This window comes from Canis lupus, chromosome 30 (genome assembly GCF_048164855.1).
Source record: "Canis lupus baileyi chromosome 30, mCanLup2.hap1, whole genome shotgun sequence".
In the NCBI taxonomy this organism is placed as follows: domain Eukaryota; kingdom Metazoa; phylum Chordata; class Mammalia; order Carnivora; family Canidae; genus Canis; species Canis lupus.
This window is the reverse complement of record NC_132867.1, coordinates 16,651,555-16,669,551: the sequence shown is the minus strand read 5'-3', so window position 1 is coordinate 16,669,551 and position 17,997 is coordinate 16,651,555. Positions and strand designations below refer to the sequence as shown.

The 17,997-nt window shown below is 34.5% G+C and overlaps 1 protein-coding gene across 5 annotated transcripts in view; it reads right to left on the bottom strand.

Annotated features, from left to right (window-relative positions):
- The window catches only part of USP25 (ubiquitin specific peptidase 25), a 137,018-nt gene that overhangs the window by 60,415 nt on the left and 58,606 nt on the right, over positions 1-17,997 (bottom strand). For all 5 annotated transcript variants that reach the window (XM_072806578.1, XM_072806580.1, XM_072806581.1 and 2 more), the window contains exons 6-8: positions 16,942-17,028; positions 8,420-8,557; positions 4,184-4,260 (exon numbers count right to left, since the gene is read on the bottom strand). In XM_072806578.1, the coding sequence (XP_072662679.1) occupies positions 4,184-4,260; positions 8,420-8,557; positions 16,942-17,028 (302 nt within the window). The remainder of the gene's footprint in view (positions 1-4,183; positions 4,261-8,419; positions 8,558-16,941; positions 17,029-17,997) is intronic.

Sequence of the window (17,997 nt, the reverse complement as noted above, 5' to 3'; positions counted from 1 at the left end):
CATGGAATAGTAATTCTATTTTTAATCTTTTGAGGAGTCACCATGATGTTTCCCATATCAGCTGTATCATTTCACATTCCCATCAACAGTGTACGAGGGTTCTAATTTCTTCACATCCTTACCAATGCCTGTAATTTTCTGTTTGTTTGTTTGTTTTTTTTAATAGTAGCCATCCTAATGGGTTTAAGGTGTTCCCCCTCACTTGAAGTTAGGCAGACCACATAACTTGTTTTTCCCAACAAAATGTAAGCAGAAGAGGTGTGTGATAGAAACCCTGAAAGCCAGTGTACTTTCATTGCCATGGTAATCCCAGAAGGGATGATGATGAGAAGCATCCGGGGCTCTGAGTTAAAGAATGATCAGAGCCCCCTACTCTGGGGCTCTGAGTTAAAGAATGATCAGAGCCCCTTACTCACACCCACTGGACACATCTAATAATATGATATAAGCTACAAAGTTTTGGAGCTGTTGCCACTGGACTATCTAGCCCACTATGACTGATAACAGTACAATTACTTCTATTTTACTGATAATGAAGCTGTAGAGCAGGTTAATTCACTTGCCTAAATTCGCAAAATTGGTTAGTGCTCAAGCTGCAAAGTGAACTCAAATTTGACTCCAAAATCAATGTATCCTCTCCCATTATATATATTTCGTCTTTGGGCATTTTAACTCTATGGGAAAAATTTACTTCACACCTTACATATTTTATAATATGAGAATAAAAAGGACTTGAGACTGACATGGGGGAGAGGAACAATCCAAAGATTATCTTGCTTGATGTAAATATCTATGAATCTTTAGATGTAAATATTAGTGGGAATCTCTTTTCCATGTCCTCTTATTTTTATGTAGGAAATCAATACTCCTGGTTTTTCTCCTTATTGTCATACACATACCCCATGGAAAGAGCAATGACTTAACAGGTTGCTGACTTTGTCAGAAGGAACTGGATGTTGGCTGCCTCCAGGAATTCTGAACTTTCTTTCCAAATTTCTTTTCAAATCTTCCTACCTGAATTTTACCCTGCTCTCCACTAATCTGTGATAAACACAGATCACTAAAGAGTTGGGTAGGAATCTCTAGAAATTATTTACCTTGTCCTTCTTTCCAAGCTCTTAGACATCCTGTTCTTTGCCTTGCATTTAAGCTGTGAAACTCAGGGGCCCAGATTGGTTATGCCAACAGAAATATAAGGAATACAAATAAAGAGCAATTAAAAAGACACGAGACTCCTATAATAGAAGTGAGAGACCATGGAGCCTCAGTCGGTTGAACGTCCAACTCTTGATTTTGGCTCAGGTCATGATTTCAGGGTCAGGAGATCGAGCCCTGTGCCCAGGCTCTGTGCTCAGCAGGGAATCTGCTTGAGAGAGTCTCTCCCTCTACCCCTCCACCTGTGTGTGGAGAGCATGCACACACACACATGCTCTCTCCCTCTATAAATAAATCTTTAAAAAAAAAGAGAGAAAAAAAAAGAAATGAGAGACCCATCACTTGCATGAAAGCAGTAGTAAAGAAAGAATGACACAAATATCAAAGGCCAAAGAAATCACTATGGAAAACTTGCACCTGGGACATCTTACCGTTGGGGATTAGGTTAGCACAGAAGGAGTTCAAAGGTCTGGATAGCTGACAAAGCAAACTAGAATGCTTTGGGTCAGAGCTTCCCAATCTTTTTAATACAATTAGTACATATATTAACATATACAGGGAATTTTAAGGTTAAAAGACATATTTTCTCATGATCACAGAAACAGGATCAATATCTCCCACATACCCATAATCTGGCTAGCCATGGCACACCGATTGGAAAGCTCTGTTCTAAATAGGGGGAGCATAAAGATTCAAAACTAGTTTTAGCACCAAAAACAGCAAAAAACAGATCGAAAAGTATGGGGAAATGAACAAAGAGAACATACTTCAAATAAAACTTAAGATTTTAGGGACGCCTGGGTGGCTTGGTGGTTGAGCATCTACCTTTTGCTCAGGGCATGATCCCAAGGTCTCGGGATCGAGTCCCACATCAGGCTTCCTGCATGGAGCCTGCTTCTCCCTCTGCCTATGTCTCTGCATCTCTCATGAATAAATAAATAAAATCTTAAAAAACAAAAACAAAAACGAAACAAAACAAGATTTCGAATGAACTGAAATGGAAAAGTTCTGGCTTTTTTAAAAAACTGTTTCAGAAAAAGGGAGATAACTGGTTAGGTACTAGATCAGAAGAGGTGACTATAATCCAAAAACATTAACAAGTACATAAATAACAAACAATATTTCCAAAATCAGAATAAAATGACCCCCTCAGAAAGAACACACATTTAGGCACGCTTCTGAGGCTACAGATAAAAAGCAATGGGAAGGTCATGTATTGAAGACAAGATAAACTAAATGAAGTGCTTATAGAAAATCTGGAGAGAAAAAAAAAAAAAAAGAAAATCTGGAGAGATTTGAGAAGGAGGAACTAGGGATTTCAGGGTAAAAGATTCAAAGAATTACTTAAAGAACCTCAGAGACTCTGTTATCACAGATGAAGATACAGATATTGTTCACATTCTGAGGAAACACGCACAATGAATTTCTGGTATTAGAACTCTAAGGAAAGATACAAGGGACATGAGCTATACTGGAGAGGAACCAGAATGGACAATTCTCATTAGTGAATCACTCATTACGAGGAACCTATCAAGACAGTATCAGAGGAGGAAGTTAGAGAAAAACAAATGCAAAGGCAAATAAAAAAAAATGTAAGAACAGGAAGAATTCATTAAATAGGGCTGGCTGTGCATGAGACAGAGGCTAAAGCAGCAGGGTAAACTTAAAAATTTAGCCAAACCTTCCTAAAGGAATAAAAAATATATACAGGTATGGGAACGTGTATCACGTATGTGAACGTGTTTCTAGGCATATGTCACCTAGAAAAAGATGCAGCAGAACAAACTACACTCTAGGCCTATAACATTCAAAAGCTGAGGAAAGAATGTATCTTCACTGGATGCTAGGACTCAGCTTTCACAAGCAGCAATAGCAGATTCATTCCAGAGGTTTGATGGGGAAGACTTTCCAGATGAACGTAACATGAAGAGAGAAGCTAACATGAAGAGAAGAAAGAAACTAACCCAAAGGCAGGTTTCCCAGGCCTAAGCAATTCCATAGCAAAAGGCAGTGGGCACAACCACCATGGCACAAAAATAAGTCATTCAATGAGGCACTCAGAGCCACAAACTGAAGAAGCTCATAATAATGCAACTAAAACTTTTGGTGGACAGGAAAGACACTGAGGACCTACAGCTGTCAACATCATAAACTTCTAAATACGCTTTCAAGAAGGAAGCAGCTTTCAAATGTCCCACTCTGAGATAAAATTTACCAAAAATATATTTTTTTTCCTCAAATACTGTAGACTTCGAACCATAATTACTTTCTTCAGAGACTGCTCCCAACTTAGTTTAAGTTCACACATAACAGCCTGCAAGTGACTGGCCCTCAATGACAGGCTTCTGGGTAGAATTATAACCAGTCATTTACTGTTTACAACATATTCCAAAATTTCTAGGTGTTAATTTACATACTGCATCTTGTTAGACCATATCAGAGCCCGCAGTGGTAAATTCTAAGTGGTCCACCAGTGTTTCATGAAGATACATAAAGGAACTAGTGGTTACTATTAGGAAAGTGGCCTCATGGGAGTGGACAAGGACTATCTTGAAAGTGTGCAGATTTCTTAAATAACCAAAGTCTTAATGATTCAATCTGATGGGCAGAAAATAAAAAGCTAGAGAATGCTGAGGAGGACTGTCATATCCCTGTTGTTATGATTCCATGTGAAAGGAGATCATCAGAAGTAATACTCCTGGTATCTTTCCCCACCACTAACCCATTCCTCCTCATGAAAAGAGACTGCTGAATCCAAGGAAAAGAAGTGGGCATGTGGAATTAGCCCTTTCAGGGTTGCTTTTTAGATCTTTCTGGCTGGATTCTACTCTTACAATGGAAATCTAAAGCTACTCAGCCTTTGAGCCACAGATTTCAAACAACTTGTCAATACAGGTAACGTTTGGGTTCCTACACATCTTTTGGTTTCTTTCCCATTTCTCCATAGATACTGATAAATAAAAGGAGAAAAATGAGTGTTATTTATCAATCTCCGAAAACCCCATCACTAAATTTCATGGTAACTTACGTCTCTTCTTCAGCTCTCATTTGAAAGGCATCTTCTAACCAATCTAATAATTTGTGTGTAAACTCACTCACATCTTGCTGTGGAAAGAAAAAAAGTCTTGTTGATATTTGAGTCTGCTAATAAAAATACTAAGTATTGCAACACAAAACTTACAGCCAGTCACATCAAACATAAAATTACTGACTCCTCACAGAAATATCATATGAAATGTTTCACACCAAATACAAGAAATACTTATAACCTAACCTAACAAGAGAATAAAATCAGTATCTGAGAAAAACAAACATTATATTGATAATCACAATGACTGGGTTTTATTACAGGAAATTTATATATACATTTTTATGTACATATTTATATATACATATATATTTTATATATATACACATACACACATATGTATATAATACATACAATATTATATATACACTCATATATATAAATTCTAACTTACAAATAAGGTTTAAAAATAAGCATCGCTCCCAAACGAGTTCTCTAACGAATCTTTTTAAAATTAAAGACCCACATTACCAAAGAGTTCTTCATCATATAAGGAATTGTTACTGGCTTCTCTCTTAGAAGGAAGACATGCTTTTCAGCAATTCATTTTCTTAATTCAACTCTTACACCCAACTTTTTAAGCCAATCCACTTTTATGAAGATATGTTAATCCTGTCAGGTTTAGTCCAATCACTGACTCCCTATCAAGTTCACTATCTCATGAACTTCAAATTATCCCTTCAGAACTAGCGCATGTACATCACCTTTTGCCACCCCTTCTTCCAGTTGTAGTTCCCCTAACATGGAAAAACAGGAAGAGGGTGGCAGTTGTACTCGTCAACTACCATAATTCTTTGAATAATCTGAGGTAGAACACAAAAAATAGGTTCATCTATAGAGAACCTAGGGAGAAAAAATAAACCAATCCTACTAAGACTGTTTCATCAAAGACACATGAATCAGTGTAAACAATGTGCCTTTATTAATCAAAATTGCCCCAAATATTAAACAAATTAACCATCATATATTTTTCCACCTACAAGTTTTCTAAAAGAGCATCTGGGTCAATCTACTCACCTTTAAAATGCTGAAACTAGGAACTCCTGGGTGGCTCAGTGCTGGAGTGTCTGCCTTTGACTCAGGGCACGATCCCAAAGTTTCAGGATCGAGTCTCACATCAGGCTCCCTATATGGAACCTACTTCTCCCTCTGCCTATGTCTCTCTCTGCCTCTCTCTCTCTGTATCTCTCATAAATAAATAAAATCTTTAAAAAAATAAATAAAATAAAATATTGAAACTAGGATCTAAGAAGCTTAAGGAAATTGTTCCAAAGCCATGTAAGTTAGGGGTCCCTGGGTGGCTCAGTGGTTGAGCATCTGTCTTTGGCTCAGGTTGTGATCCTGAGGTCCTAGGATCAAGTCCCACATCAGGCTCCCCTTAGGGAGCCTGCTTCTCCTTCTGCCTATATCTCTGCCTCTCTCTGTGTCTCTCATAAATAAGTAAATAAAATCTTAAAAAAAAAAAAGAAAAAAACTAAACTCAGCACAAAAATCCAGTTATAAACATCCATACCAACTGTAGTGGGTTAAATAGCGGCATGCCAAAATATATGCCCATCTGAGACTTCAGGATGTAATCTTATTTAGAATACAGGTCTTTGAAGATATAATTAAGGTAAGGATCTCAACATGAGATCATCCCAGATTAGGGTGGGCCCTAAATCTAAAGGATGTGTATTCTTATAAGAAACAGAAAAGAAGCAGACACAAAGACACACAGGAGAAAAGGCCATGTAAAGGACACAGAGACTGAAGCTATGCCCCCACAAGCCAAAGAACACCACAGGCCATCAAAAGATGGTGAAGGAAGGCAAGAAAGGATTCGGCCTTAGGGCCATGGTGGGGAGCACAGCCCTTTTACCACCTTTACTTTAGACTCTGGCTTCTAGAACTGTTAAGAGAGTAATTTTCTATTGCTTTGAAATCATTTGGTTTATGGTAATTTGTTACTGCTGTCATAGCAAACTCACAAAACACATTAAAGCAACTTTCCATAATTTTAAAATTCTGTAACTTTACTCATCCTGCAAGGTTATATCTGACTAGAAACACAAAACTGTTTCCTAGTTATCAAAATACTATTCAGAATGAATTATTCCTTGTCTTTATTTTAAGAAATCTAAAATTAACATTTACAAAATAATTCTACCTGCTTTCCTCAAGAGAAAAAAAATTAAGGCCTTTACTACAACATTTTAATTTTAAACTCAATTATAGGTATGATTAAAATTGACAGTACTATATACCAAAGTATCCCACAAGATTCTTGCATATTCCAAAATATGATATATTTAGGAAGACTATGAAATATAAGTACAAGTTCATTTTTTTAAAAAGTAATGATGCTTACTTTACTCATGGATTTATTCCATTCTGTCACTAATGTGTGTTCGACTCAAATGTCTGGGAGTAGAAGAGAATCAAACCTGTATCAACCTGAATTCACATACACCTACTCTAAAAAGACCTCCAGAGAAAAAGAATGAACGGTGAGTAACCTAGTTAGTCTATCTACACTGCCAACCCAAAGCAATGGCATTCACATTGTGGCATTCGAGTCTGTAACAGCTAGTTGTCTCCCTGTCTACCCTAATAAATCTGAAAAGTCTACTGTGTACATATAAGGCTCCCAATAAACTTTTGCTGCCTCATTTTTACATATGAAAAGATACACAAAGACCACTATTCATAGTGAAAAGATTCAACACCAGAGAGTAACCAAGAAAAAAACATACAAAAAGCAATTCCATAAGAAACAATAAGTCAGGGAAGAGAAGCGACTTTTTAAAATTTAATTTTATACTCAAAGCTATTAGAGATTATAATGCACATATTAAATAAATAGTGCTACAAAAAATAAAAGACACTTAAAACCAGGAGTACCCTAAAATGGGGGTTTGAGATCATTTTTAAGAATATTATTTCTTTTGACTTAAGTATTGCTTTAACAAATAAGAGTAAGATATTAAACCTAACCAGCACTGGAACTTAGTTAGAAATTTTTTTATAAAACAAACCAACCAGGGGCATCTGGGTGGCTCAGTTAGTTAGGCATCCAACTCTTGATTTCAGCTCAGGTCATGATCTCAGCGTGGTGAGATGGAACCCCACTTCAGGCTCCACACTAGGCATGGATTAAGATTAAGATTCTCTCTCTCCCTCTCCCTCTTCTCCCCCACCTTACAAAAAAATGAAAACAACAAATCAAAGCAAATCCTGACGTGAGCACCTTTTTTGTTCATTTGTCTTTGCCATAAAAGGTGAATTAAAACAAAACAAAACAAAACAAAAACAACATGGGCAAGGCAGGCGTTGCAGAATTATACATCTTTTCAGGACCCCTCTCCAAATACCTTTCCTACACATCCACATACACATCCACATACCAGACACATCCAAGTACTATAAAAAGTGCGCTACAAGTGCAGTAGCTGTATGAATCTATTGAGACATTTTGTCTTGTGCCCCTTGCTTCCTCACTGCCATCTCTTCCAACACTGTTGCTACTAGTCTATTTTCTTTGCTTTTCTGTTTTCCCTCTTTTAAAATTTCTCTAACTTCTCAAAAAAATAAAATAAAATAATAAAATAAAATAAAATAAAATTTCTCTAACTTCTCAAATTATGTGTGAAAATGTTGCTTGTTTATACATTTTCTATTTTATAAGAAAATTCCCAATTATCTTTTTTTAAGGAATGGATAAAAAAATCCTACCAAATAGCACTATACAAAGATTGAAAAATAAAAGCAACAATAACAAAGTTAATGTAGTTCAGAAACCTTTTCTGAGTAACTAAGGAAACTACTTCATGCCAACAAAAATAGGCATACCAAAAGCATGTATACTATACTGGCCTTGGGTTATCACATTTGTGAAGATTTACAACATTTCTGAACATTCCTAATTTTACCCACTGTTTTCACTTATTAATTTCAATCACAATAAAAATTACAGTTTCATTTATCTTAACACTTTACAAGATCACTGTTACTTTTCTCTCAACTTACAAAAAGTAAATCTTCCAAATAAGCAATGTTTTAAATGTCTACAACTTATTTTTAATAAAGAGGAATAGCAATATCTTTGTCATGTGTCTTTGAAAAAACTGCTTAAGGAATGATCAAATCAAATAAAATACAAATATTAATAAATAAGTAGGTACAAAAAAAAGCTACCTGCTGGGAGTCATTTGATTTGAAAGCGTCCTTAAGAATTTCGACTGCTCTTGATGGGTCAACATATTTCCTTTTAGTACCAACAAGAAGTGCAAATAGATACCGCAGCTCACGCATAAACGGCAAATTCCGATGCTCCTATTAGGGAGAAGAAAAAACCCGTAAGTGAAACAGATATTCATTTTAACAAATCAAAAATTTAACTAATATCGATTAGGGAGGAGCCCAGCACTCCCACATCATAATTAAAGAAGAGTGTTGTGACCTAGGACACTCAAAGGAGTCCAGCACAAAAATAGAGGACCTAGCTAGGCTTAGCTCACAATTTCAGCACAAACGCCACATTATCATAGCTAATCATGTTATTACCCAGCCAAGAATATCCTCTCCTAATTCAAGTCTATTTATTATAATCCTTTCCATTCAGTTAGGCCCAGCTGCTGTGGACAGCAATAACAACAGCCAACATTCAATGAGTGCTAACTTGGTGCCAGGCGCTGTTTAAGTACTTTTCCTCAATAAGCCCATTTAAACAAAGATCCCTCCTCCTCCATGAAGCTTTCCCAGACCCCTCCAAGTCAAGGATTCCTTCAAATTCCACATCTATTAAAACAGATGTCTTTCACTCAGCAATGAATCACTAACTGGCACTGTCGTGGGATGATCCTAATTATCAGACAATACTAGTCTAATAAGCAATTAGAGTAAGTCCTAATATTAAACTAATGTATCATCCTTCTAGTGTTCCTTTGAAATCTCAACTTCTGTTTCTTAATAAGACTGTAAACTTCTTGGGACGCCTGGGTGGCTCAGTGGTTGAGCGCCTGCCTTCGGCCCAGGGCGTGATCCTGGAGTCCTGGGATCAAGTCCCACATAGGGCTCTCTGCATGGAGCCTGCTTCTCCCTCTGCCTGTGTCTCTGCCCCCCCCCCCCCCGCTCATAAATAAATAAATAAAATCTTAAAAAAATGCAATCTTAATGATGTTAAACATCTCATAATGTTGCCCATTCAGACAACTTATCCCTCTGTGCTACTATGTCTCTGCCTCTCTCTCTCTCTCTGTGTGTCTCTCATGAATAAATAAAGAAAATTTTTTAAAAAATAAAATAAATTGTTTATGATTGATAACATTGGGTTGTTGGTGTTTCTAGAGGATTTGGTGCAATCATATGTTTATAAGAATTGAATGCCTGCTTTGTGTGCCAGAAAGTTATGGAAGAAATATAGAAGTTCTTGTTTTTGAGAAGTTTACAGTCTTTTTTTTTTTTTTTAATATTTTATTTATTCATGAGAGACACGGAGAGAGGCAGACATTGGGCTGCAGGCGGCGCTAAACCGCTGCGCCACTGGGGCTGCCCAATTTTTTATTTTATTTTATTTTATTTTATTATTTTATTTTTTAAATTTTATTTTATTTTTTATTTTTTTTTTATTTTTATTTATGATAGAGAGAGAGAGAGAGAGAGAGAGAGGCAGAGACACAGGCAGAGGGAGAAGCAGGCTCCATGCACCGGGAGCCTGACGTGGGATTCAATCCCGGGTCTCCAGGATCGCGCCCTGGGCCAAAGGCAGGCACTAAACCGCTGCGCCACCCAGGGATCCCCCAATTTATTTTAATACAAGAAGAAAAAATTTGTTTAAAGAATGTGATTCACATACCTCAGTGAAATAATTCATGGTAACAAGCAGTTCCTACTATAGTTAGCTCTTGCAATAATAATTTTAACAGAGCTTATATATCTATTTAAATATTAGAAAATAATTTCCAAGAAAGACTATGTGGTTGGTGTTCTCAAAGTCATAAAACTTTAGGGGTATTGTATGTGTGTATAGATGCTGTCCAGAATAATATAATCAATACAGAATAATTGTTCCTAGAATGTATTAAAAAAAGGAGTCCCAAAAAATAGGTGTAAAGGAATAAAATATTTGACTCCAAATACTTGTCATTTGATCCAAAAATGATAGACCACTACAGCAATCACAAAGTGATCTGAATAAAAATATTAATTTATGGAAACATGAATTTTATGTAAGTATAATAAATTCCATCACCAGGATGCCTGTGTGGCTCAGTCGGTTAAGTGTCCAACTCTTGGTTTTGGCTCAGGTCATGCATGATCTCAGGATCCTGGGATCAAGCCATGCAAAGGGCTCCAAGCTCAGTAGGCAGTTTGCTCAAGATCCTCTCTCTCCCTCTCTCTGCCCCTCATGCTGCCTTTCCCCCAACACTCACGCTCTAAAATAAGTAAATAAATCTTAAAAAAAAAAAAAATTCCATCATCAACGATAAAGTTTAAATGTAAAAGTTTTAATTGAAAGAAAACTAATCTATGATTTTTCTGTTGTACTTCCTACACTCCCCCAATTGCCTTATATAAATACTGGGTGTTAAAAATATAAATACAAAGAATTTCAATTCATAATTTCCAAAAATACCCCTAATTTCCTGAGATCAATTTCTTTCATCACCACACCTACATCAGTGCAGTTGAGACATTCCTTTCTATGTACCAAGGATGAAATAAATCACTTTTAAAAAATAAGTGAATTTCTGCTGAGAAGCATATTGGAAAAGTAATTTAATATGTATATAATACAATGAAACAGTTTTGCCCTCAGCCAATTTCCATGGCTAGAAAATCTTTTTGAATTTCAAAAGGCAAAATTGTAATCGATGTTAAATGTAGCCAAATTTAGTATCTGTCTAAATTACAAAAATACAATCACATGCTGTCTTCTTTAAAAATGACTTAAGGTATAATTGATGTACAATATACTGTAGATTATAAAGTATGCAATTTTATGAGCTTCAGACACATACACATCCATGGAAGCATCACTACAGTAAAGATAATCTAACTATCCATTATTTCCCCAAGTTTCTTCAACCCTTATCCCCTTCCAGGATCTTCCCAAAGCAACCATGGTCACTTTGTATTTTCTAGAAAGTCATATAAATCAAACCATACCCTATGTCCTCATTTTAGTCTGGTTTCTTAAAATAGGCTAATAGAATAATAATAATAAAATAATAGTAATTATTCTAAGCTTCCTCCACATGATTGTGCATTAATAGTTAATGCATTAACGATTCATTCTGTTTTGTTGCTCAGTGGTGTTCCACTGTATGGATATTGCAAACTTATTTATCAAGCGATCTATTCCAGATGCTGTGGATATTAAAGTGTCTTTGTGCAGATCTATGTTTTCATTTATCTTAAGTAAAAACCTGGAGAGGACCTAGGTTGTATGTAGATGTTTTTAAGACACAACCAAACTATTTTTGCAGAAGTGTTATACTATTTTATATTCTCACTAATAGCATAATGGCAGTTCTAGGTCCACATTCTATATTTGCTATGGAATATATTTTTAACCTGTCCTTCCAGTGGTTTCTAGTGAAAACTAGAAACCTCTAGTTTTCCTCTGCATATTCCTATGACTAATACTGTCCAGCACTTTTCCATGTAGTTAATTTACAGTTTTATACCTTCTTTGGTGAAGTATCTGTTCAAATATTTTTTCCAATACAGTAATAGATTATTTTATTATTGAGTTATGCAAGTTCTGTATATATTCTAGATATAATTCCTTTATCTGATACATGTTTTGCTAGTATTTTCTCCTAGTGGTAACCTAACTTTTAATTTTGTATAAATTTTTCAAAAATTGCAAGTTCTTAATTTTGATGAAATCCAATCAATTTTTCTTCTATGATTTGTGCCCTTGTTTTGTACCATTTAAGAAATCTTTTAACTTCCTATGCTTTCTCCAAGAATTTTTACATTTTTAATTTTTTAGATCTATAATCCATTATTAATTTTTTCATATATTTGAAAAATAAATGAATATGCTCTGTAAGGGCTAAGGATTATCTACCTATGATACCATTATTTTAAAAGATTTTTCCTTTGCCTACTGAATTGTTTTGTCAACTCTGATTAAAATCAACTCACCCTATATATATAGGTCTATTTCTGGACTCTATCTGTTCCATTTATCTATAGGACTAATTTTTCACCAATAAAAGTGCCTGAGAGTTGATACCTCCAACATTGCCTTTCTTTTCAAAATTACTATAGCTACCCTATATTCTTTGATATTCTACATAAATTTTATATCAATTTGTTAATTCCTATGAAAAAGCCTTCTAGGATTATGATTGAGATAGCACTGAATCTATAGATTAAAATTGGAGATAACTGATACCATAACAATATTGTATCCTCTGATCCTTGAACATAATATATCTACTTCTTTAAATTCAGCAATATATTGTGGTTTTCCATAAAACTTTACCCCTAATAGTCCACATTTTATGCTACTGTATATATTTTTAATTTAAATTTCCCAATGTGTGTTGTTAATATTCAGAAATGCAACTGATTTTTGCATGTCCTTCTCTTATCATGTAATCTTGTTGAATTCATTTCTTGGTTCTAGCATCATTTATTTATTTATTTATTTGCTTTCTTACTTAATATTTAGGATCTTCCACATAGACAATTAAGTCATATATACCAAAAAAAAAAAAAAAAAAGCTTTTTTTCTTCCCTTTCCAATGTTCATGTTTACTTCTTTTTCCTCCTTTATAGCACTGGTTAAGAACTCCAGTCTACTGTTCAGCAGAAGTGGTGAGGGATGATGTCCTTGCTTATTCCTGATCTTTGGGGTAAAAAATTCAATCTTTCACTATTAAGTATTTTATTAGTTGTAGACTTTTCATAAACAATCTTTATCAGGATAAGAAAGCTTCCTTCAATTTCTAGTTTCTGTGAGATTTTAGACACATTAGCTTTAGTCAAATTGCTGTTCTTTATCTACTTAGATGATCATATTTTCTTCTGTAGTCTATTAATGTGGTGAATGACATTGATTTTTGAACACTAAACCAATCTTGAAGTTCTAAATAAACCCAGTTGCCAATGAAGTAGCATCCCCTAATTGATATTTCAGGAGTCAATTTGCCAAAAATCTGTCACAACTTTTTGCTTCTATATTCATGAGGAATATTGGTCTTTAGTTTTCTTTTCTTAAAATATCTCTTTCTATTTTGGTTTCAGGGTAATGCTGGGCTCATAGAATGAATTGGGTAAGTTCTACATCTTCTTCCGTTTTCTGGAAAAATATATATAGAAGTGGTATTATTTCTTCCTTAGATGTTTGATAAAATTCACCAGTAAACTACTTCACTGAATTTTTTTGGTGACTAAATTCTTAACTAAAAATTCAATTTTTAAATGTAATATAAGGATATTGTCTATTTATAATATTCCACTATTCTCTTTTATTGTCTAGATAATATGTAGTGATATCCATCTTTTTCATTCTTTATACTGATTTGTTTCTTCCCTCTTTCTTCTTGCTCAATCTACCTAGAAATTCAATAATTTTACTGATCTTTGGAAGCAGCTTTTGGTTCTATTAAATATTTTTCACTAACCACTGCCTTGGTTGCATCCTCTAATTTTGGAATGTCCACTATCAGGGGGATTTTCTAAATCTGTTGTCAAATTCCATCTTACTTCCACTGTAGCCAGAAAACACTTTGTATGCTTTGAATCCTTTAAGATTTACTGAAACTTATAAATTCAATCTTGTTACTTTATTCATACCTAAAGACAGAAATTCCAGAATGCCTCTGTTATTTGTAAAATTCAAAATTCCTTCAGGTATTTGTCCAGTAGTATTCAACTATTCTCCTGTTCATATGTTTCTCAGCTCTGAGTAGTGGAAGGTGTGGAAATATTGTTTATTTGGAAATATTTGCCTTTAAATCAAGACTTTAATTAATATAACTTTATGAGTAGTAAAGTTTTAGTTATTTATCTTGAGCTTACCTTTATTATGAACTTATGCATCTTTGTTTTCTCAACATTTAACATGTTTTCTTATCAGTTTGTGACTTTGTAAGCCAAAAGACTCTATGTGTAGGAGTGAGGAGGAATAGTTTACAGTGAGAATCCATCTTTAAATTTTTAGTAACCTCACAATTCTCCCAGTCGTTAAAACTATAAACATTACAAATATTTGTATAGGGCAGCCCAGGTGGTTCAGTGGTTTAGCTCCACCTTTGGCCCAGGGCGTGATCCTGGAGTCCCAGGATTGAGTCCCATGTCGGGCTCCCAGCATGGAGCCTGCTTCTCCCTCTGCCTATGTCTCTGCCTCTTTCTCTCTCTCTCTCTCTCTCATGAATAAATAAATAAAATCTTAAAACAAAACAAAACAAAAACCCTACAAATATTTGTATAAAACCAGTTTCAACCTCTAGAAGCAATAGCCAAGTCTACCTAAAATAGAAACTGATTTCAAAAACTCCATCTCTTTCTCTCACTCAATATGTATATATTTATGACTGGTTTACCTGATGATAAAAAATATCCTAAAAAAATCCTGTTCATTATTAAAAAATAACAGCAAGAAGTCACACTGATACGCTTTTAAAAACATATGCCTTGGGGATCCCTGGGCGGCTCAGCAGTTTAGCACCTGCCTTCAGCTCAGGGTGTGATCCTGGGGTCCCAGGATCAAGTCCTGCGTTGGGCTCCCTGCATGGAAACTGCTTCTCCCTCTGCCTATGTCTCTGCCTCTCTTTCTGTGTGTCTCTCATGAATAAATAATATCTTAAATATATATATGCCTTTTATCACCTCAGTTGAATGTAGCATCAATCAGTGGCTGATAACTATCTCTAAGTCCCACAGGTTTGCTTCAGAAGTGTCAAGTTATAGTATGTATGGATGTCATCACACTAGATTAAAGAATAACCTCATTTGTGGAACCTTCTCTTTTTTTTTTAACATTTTATTTATTTATTCTTATTCTAGGACCCCAGGATCATGACCTGAACCAAAGACAAGACACTTAACCACTGAGCCACCTAGGTGCCCTGTGGAACCTTTTTTTTTTTTTTTTTTTAATAAAAATGTACAGAATTCTTCTAAATAAGCATCCTTTTCAGAATGGAAGTAGAGATCCTTTTAATTCCTTAACCTAAAGGTCTCTCTGGACATGCTGCTCCTTCCATTGCAAGAAAACAAATTTCCCTAGAAAGGTGCTAAAGATTGGATTTATATATTTCCCTAGTACTCAACTGAACATCTTAAAACTAGCTCTGTTATATAGGCATGGATATCACTATTGATGTTTTAAAAAGGATTATAAAATTGACTTGGTCTTAATTAACATTTTGAAGAACATATAAATATCTAATTGGTAGCAATATTTCCAAATAATGTCATGTAAATTATAAATCTACTTCAACTGAGATATCAGAAGACAGAACTGTGATTATTAAAAAGTTGCTATAAACGGAAGCAACAGTCCAAAAAATTTCGTGGAAAAACTGTAATGAGTGAAGGGGTTTTGCTGAATTTTTCTGGAGGTCTGCAGGTGATCTTGGTTCCTTTTTGAAAATGGCTTGTTACCAGCCTGATACTTTATAGCTCAAAGATTACAGCCTGAAAAGCCAGCTATAAATTGTTACATTCCCACTCGTTTGTATTATAAATGTTTCATGTTGCAAACAAGTCCTTTTCAAATTACACACTAAAAAAAAAAAGAAAGATTCAATTATGAATCATTTATATTATCAATAAGTCACACAAAATTCAACACTTTACTGAAACTTAAAACTTTAATTTCTTTGCGCAACCAGTCCCCTTAGGGCTACAATTTCTTTATGACAAGATCCCTAAAGCCCTAACATTCATGCACATCATCAACATAACTAATTTTTCCACTAAGTATAAATTTCTGCATCGGTCAGTCCTATTTTTGAAAAGCTAGTAAAAGTAGAGTAACTAACATCTGAGGTACTTACTATGTACTAGGCACTTCAAAGCCCTTTGTACGTTTTATCTCATTTAAATCTCACAACTCTATAAAATAATGACTATTATTATTTATACCTTTCAAATAAGGAAACGAGGTTCAAGCCAAAACACGCAGGCAATCTAGCCCTGATTATCTGTGCACTGTCACATTATATTGCCTAACAGTATTAACTTACAAAATAGAGAAGTTATAGATTTGCACTGCAAAGACAGCCAGCCTTTTAAAAGGCTCATCTAAAAAATAAATAAATAAATAAATAAATAAATAAATAAATAAATAAAAATAAATAAATAAAAGGCTCATCTACACAAACAGTTGAAAAAAATTTCTATTTCCACACAATTTTTCAGGAGGCAACTGAAGAAAGATCTTGAATTACAAATTGAAACCTATAAAGTTAACTGAAATTTGACAGTCCAAAAAGAAAAAAAACAAATTACTAAAGTCACACAAAAAATTGGCATATTCCTGACAACCGTGTGAAGAAACCTTCGTGTTTATAATCTATTGATGAAGAATAGAAAGTTACTGTAGTAACTAAGATTAATGGGTTGATATTCAAATTTAATGGTTTCAGATTTGATAAGACAAATGGCCCCCAAACTAAGCACAGATAAAAGAATAGGATCACACACACATACACACAAATACATTTACTTTGCTTAAAAATCTTTCATTTTACCTTTTGATTTCGGGGTAAATCTTGAGCATTTGATGGAGGCTTGTAATTCAGAACTAATCTTCTAAATTCCAAAAGATTGAATAATGACTGAAAAAGAACAACAATTTAAGATAACCTAAGGGAAGATTCTATTAACAGAACTATAAAAATATGACTGGTCTCAGAGATTTATTTGGGACTATACTACTTATACATAGGATTGTTGCCACTAGCACAAGACTATTTTCTCCTGGAGAAAATGTAAAATTTCTTATATACTGACACATTATTCTTGATCATTAACAATACTTATTGTACCGGAAGGCAGAAAATTACATGTGGACAATTTAAAAAACCTACTATATATATTATTAAAGGCAGTCTTTCTTTGGGGTTTAATAAGCAGTTTCCTCAAAATAAAAGGTACACAAATGCAAAGTCTAGAAGTTTTTAGATATGTTCACTAAGTTATCTTGAGATGTCAATTCTACAAAAATATAGCACAAATAAACTTATGGGCCCATTACTAAGTGACAGAGACAGAAAGAAATTACATATTATCTCTATGCTCAAGGAGACACACAGTCTAGAAAGGACACATATTATAACAATAGAAACATTCCAACATAGTAATATTGATCTCATAGAGTATAAGAACATATGAAAGATGCCCATGGAAAGGCTTCCTAGAACTGTTTTTTAAGTTCTAGGAAGTTTGGAGCTTGTAACACATTGACATCATGGTGAATATTTATTTAAAAAAACAAAATAAAATACAATTGAAAATATTAAAGCACATTATACATAGTAAATGCACCACAGGGTACTGTTTGCAAAATTTTCATTGTACATATTATACATATACATAGATGTATTAAGTGTTCTACAACAGAAAAAGTATTCCCTTCTGGGAGTCATAGTTTATAAACATTGAAAATCACTGTACAGGAGGCAATAATGTAGAGGTCCTAGTAAAGCTGTGTAAGCCAACCTGATAGAAGATAAAAGTAGCACCACAAATTAATGAAAAAACAAGGTTTTATTTAGGAGCTGAGTGTTGGGAAAAATGGCCCACTA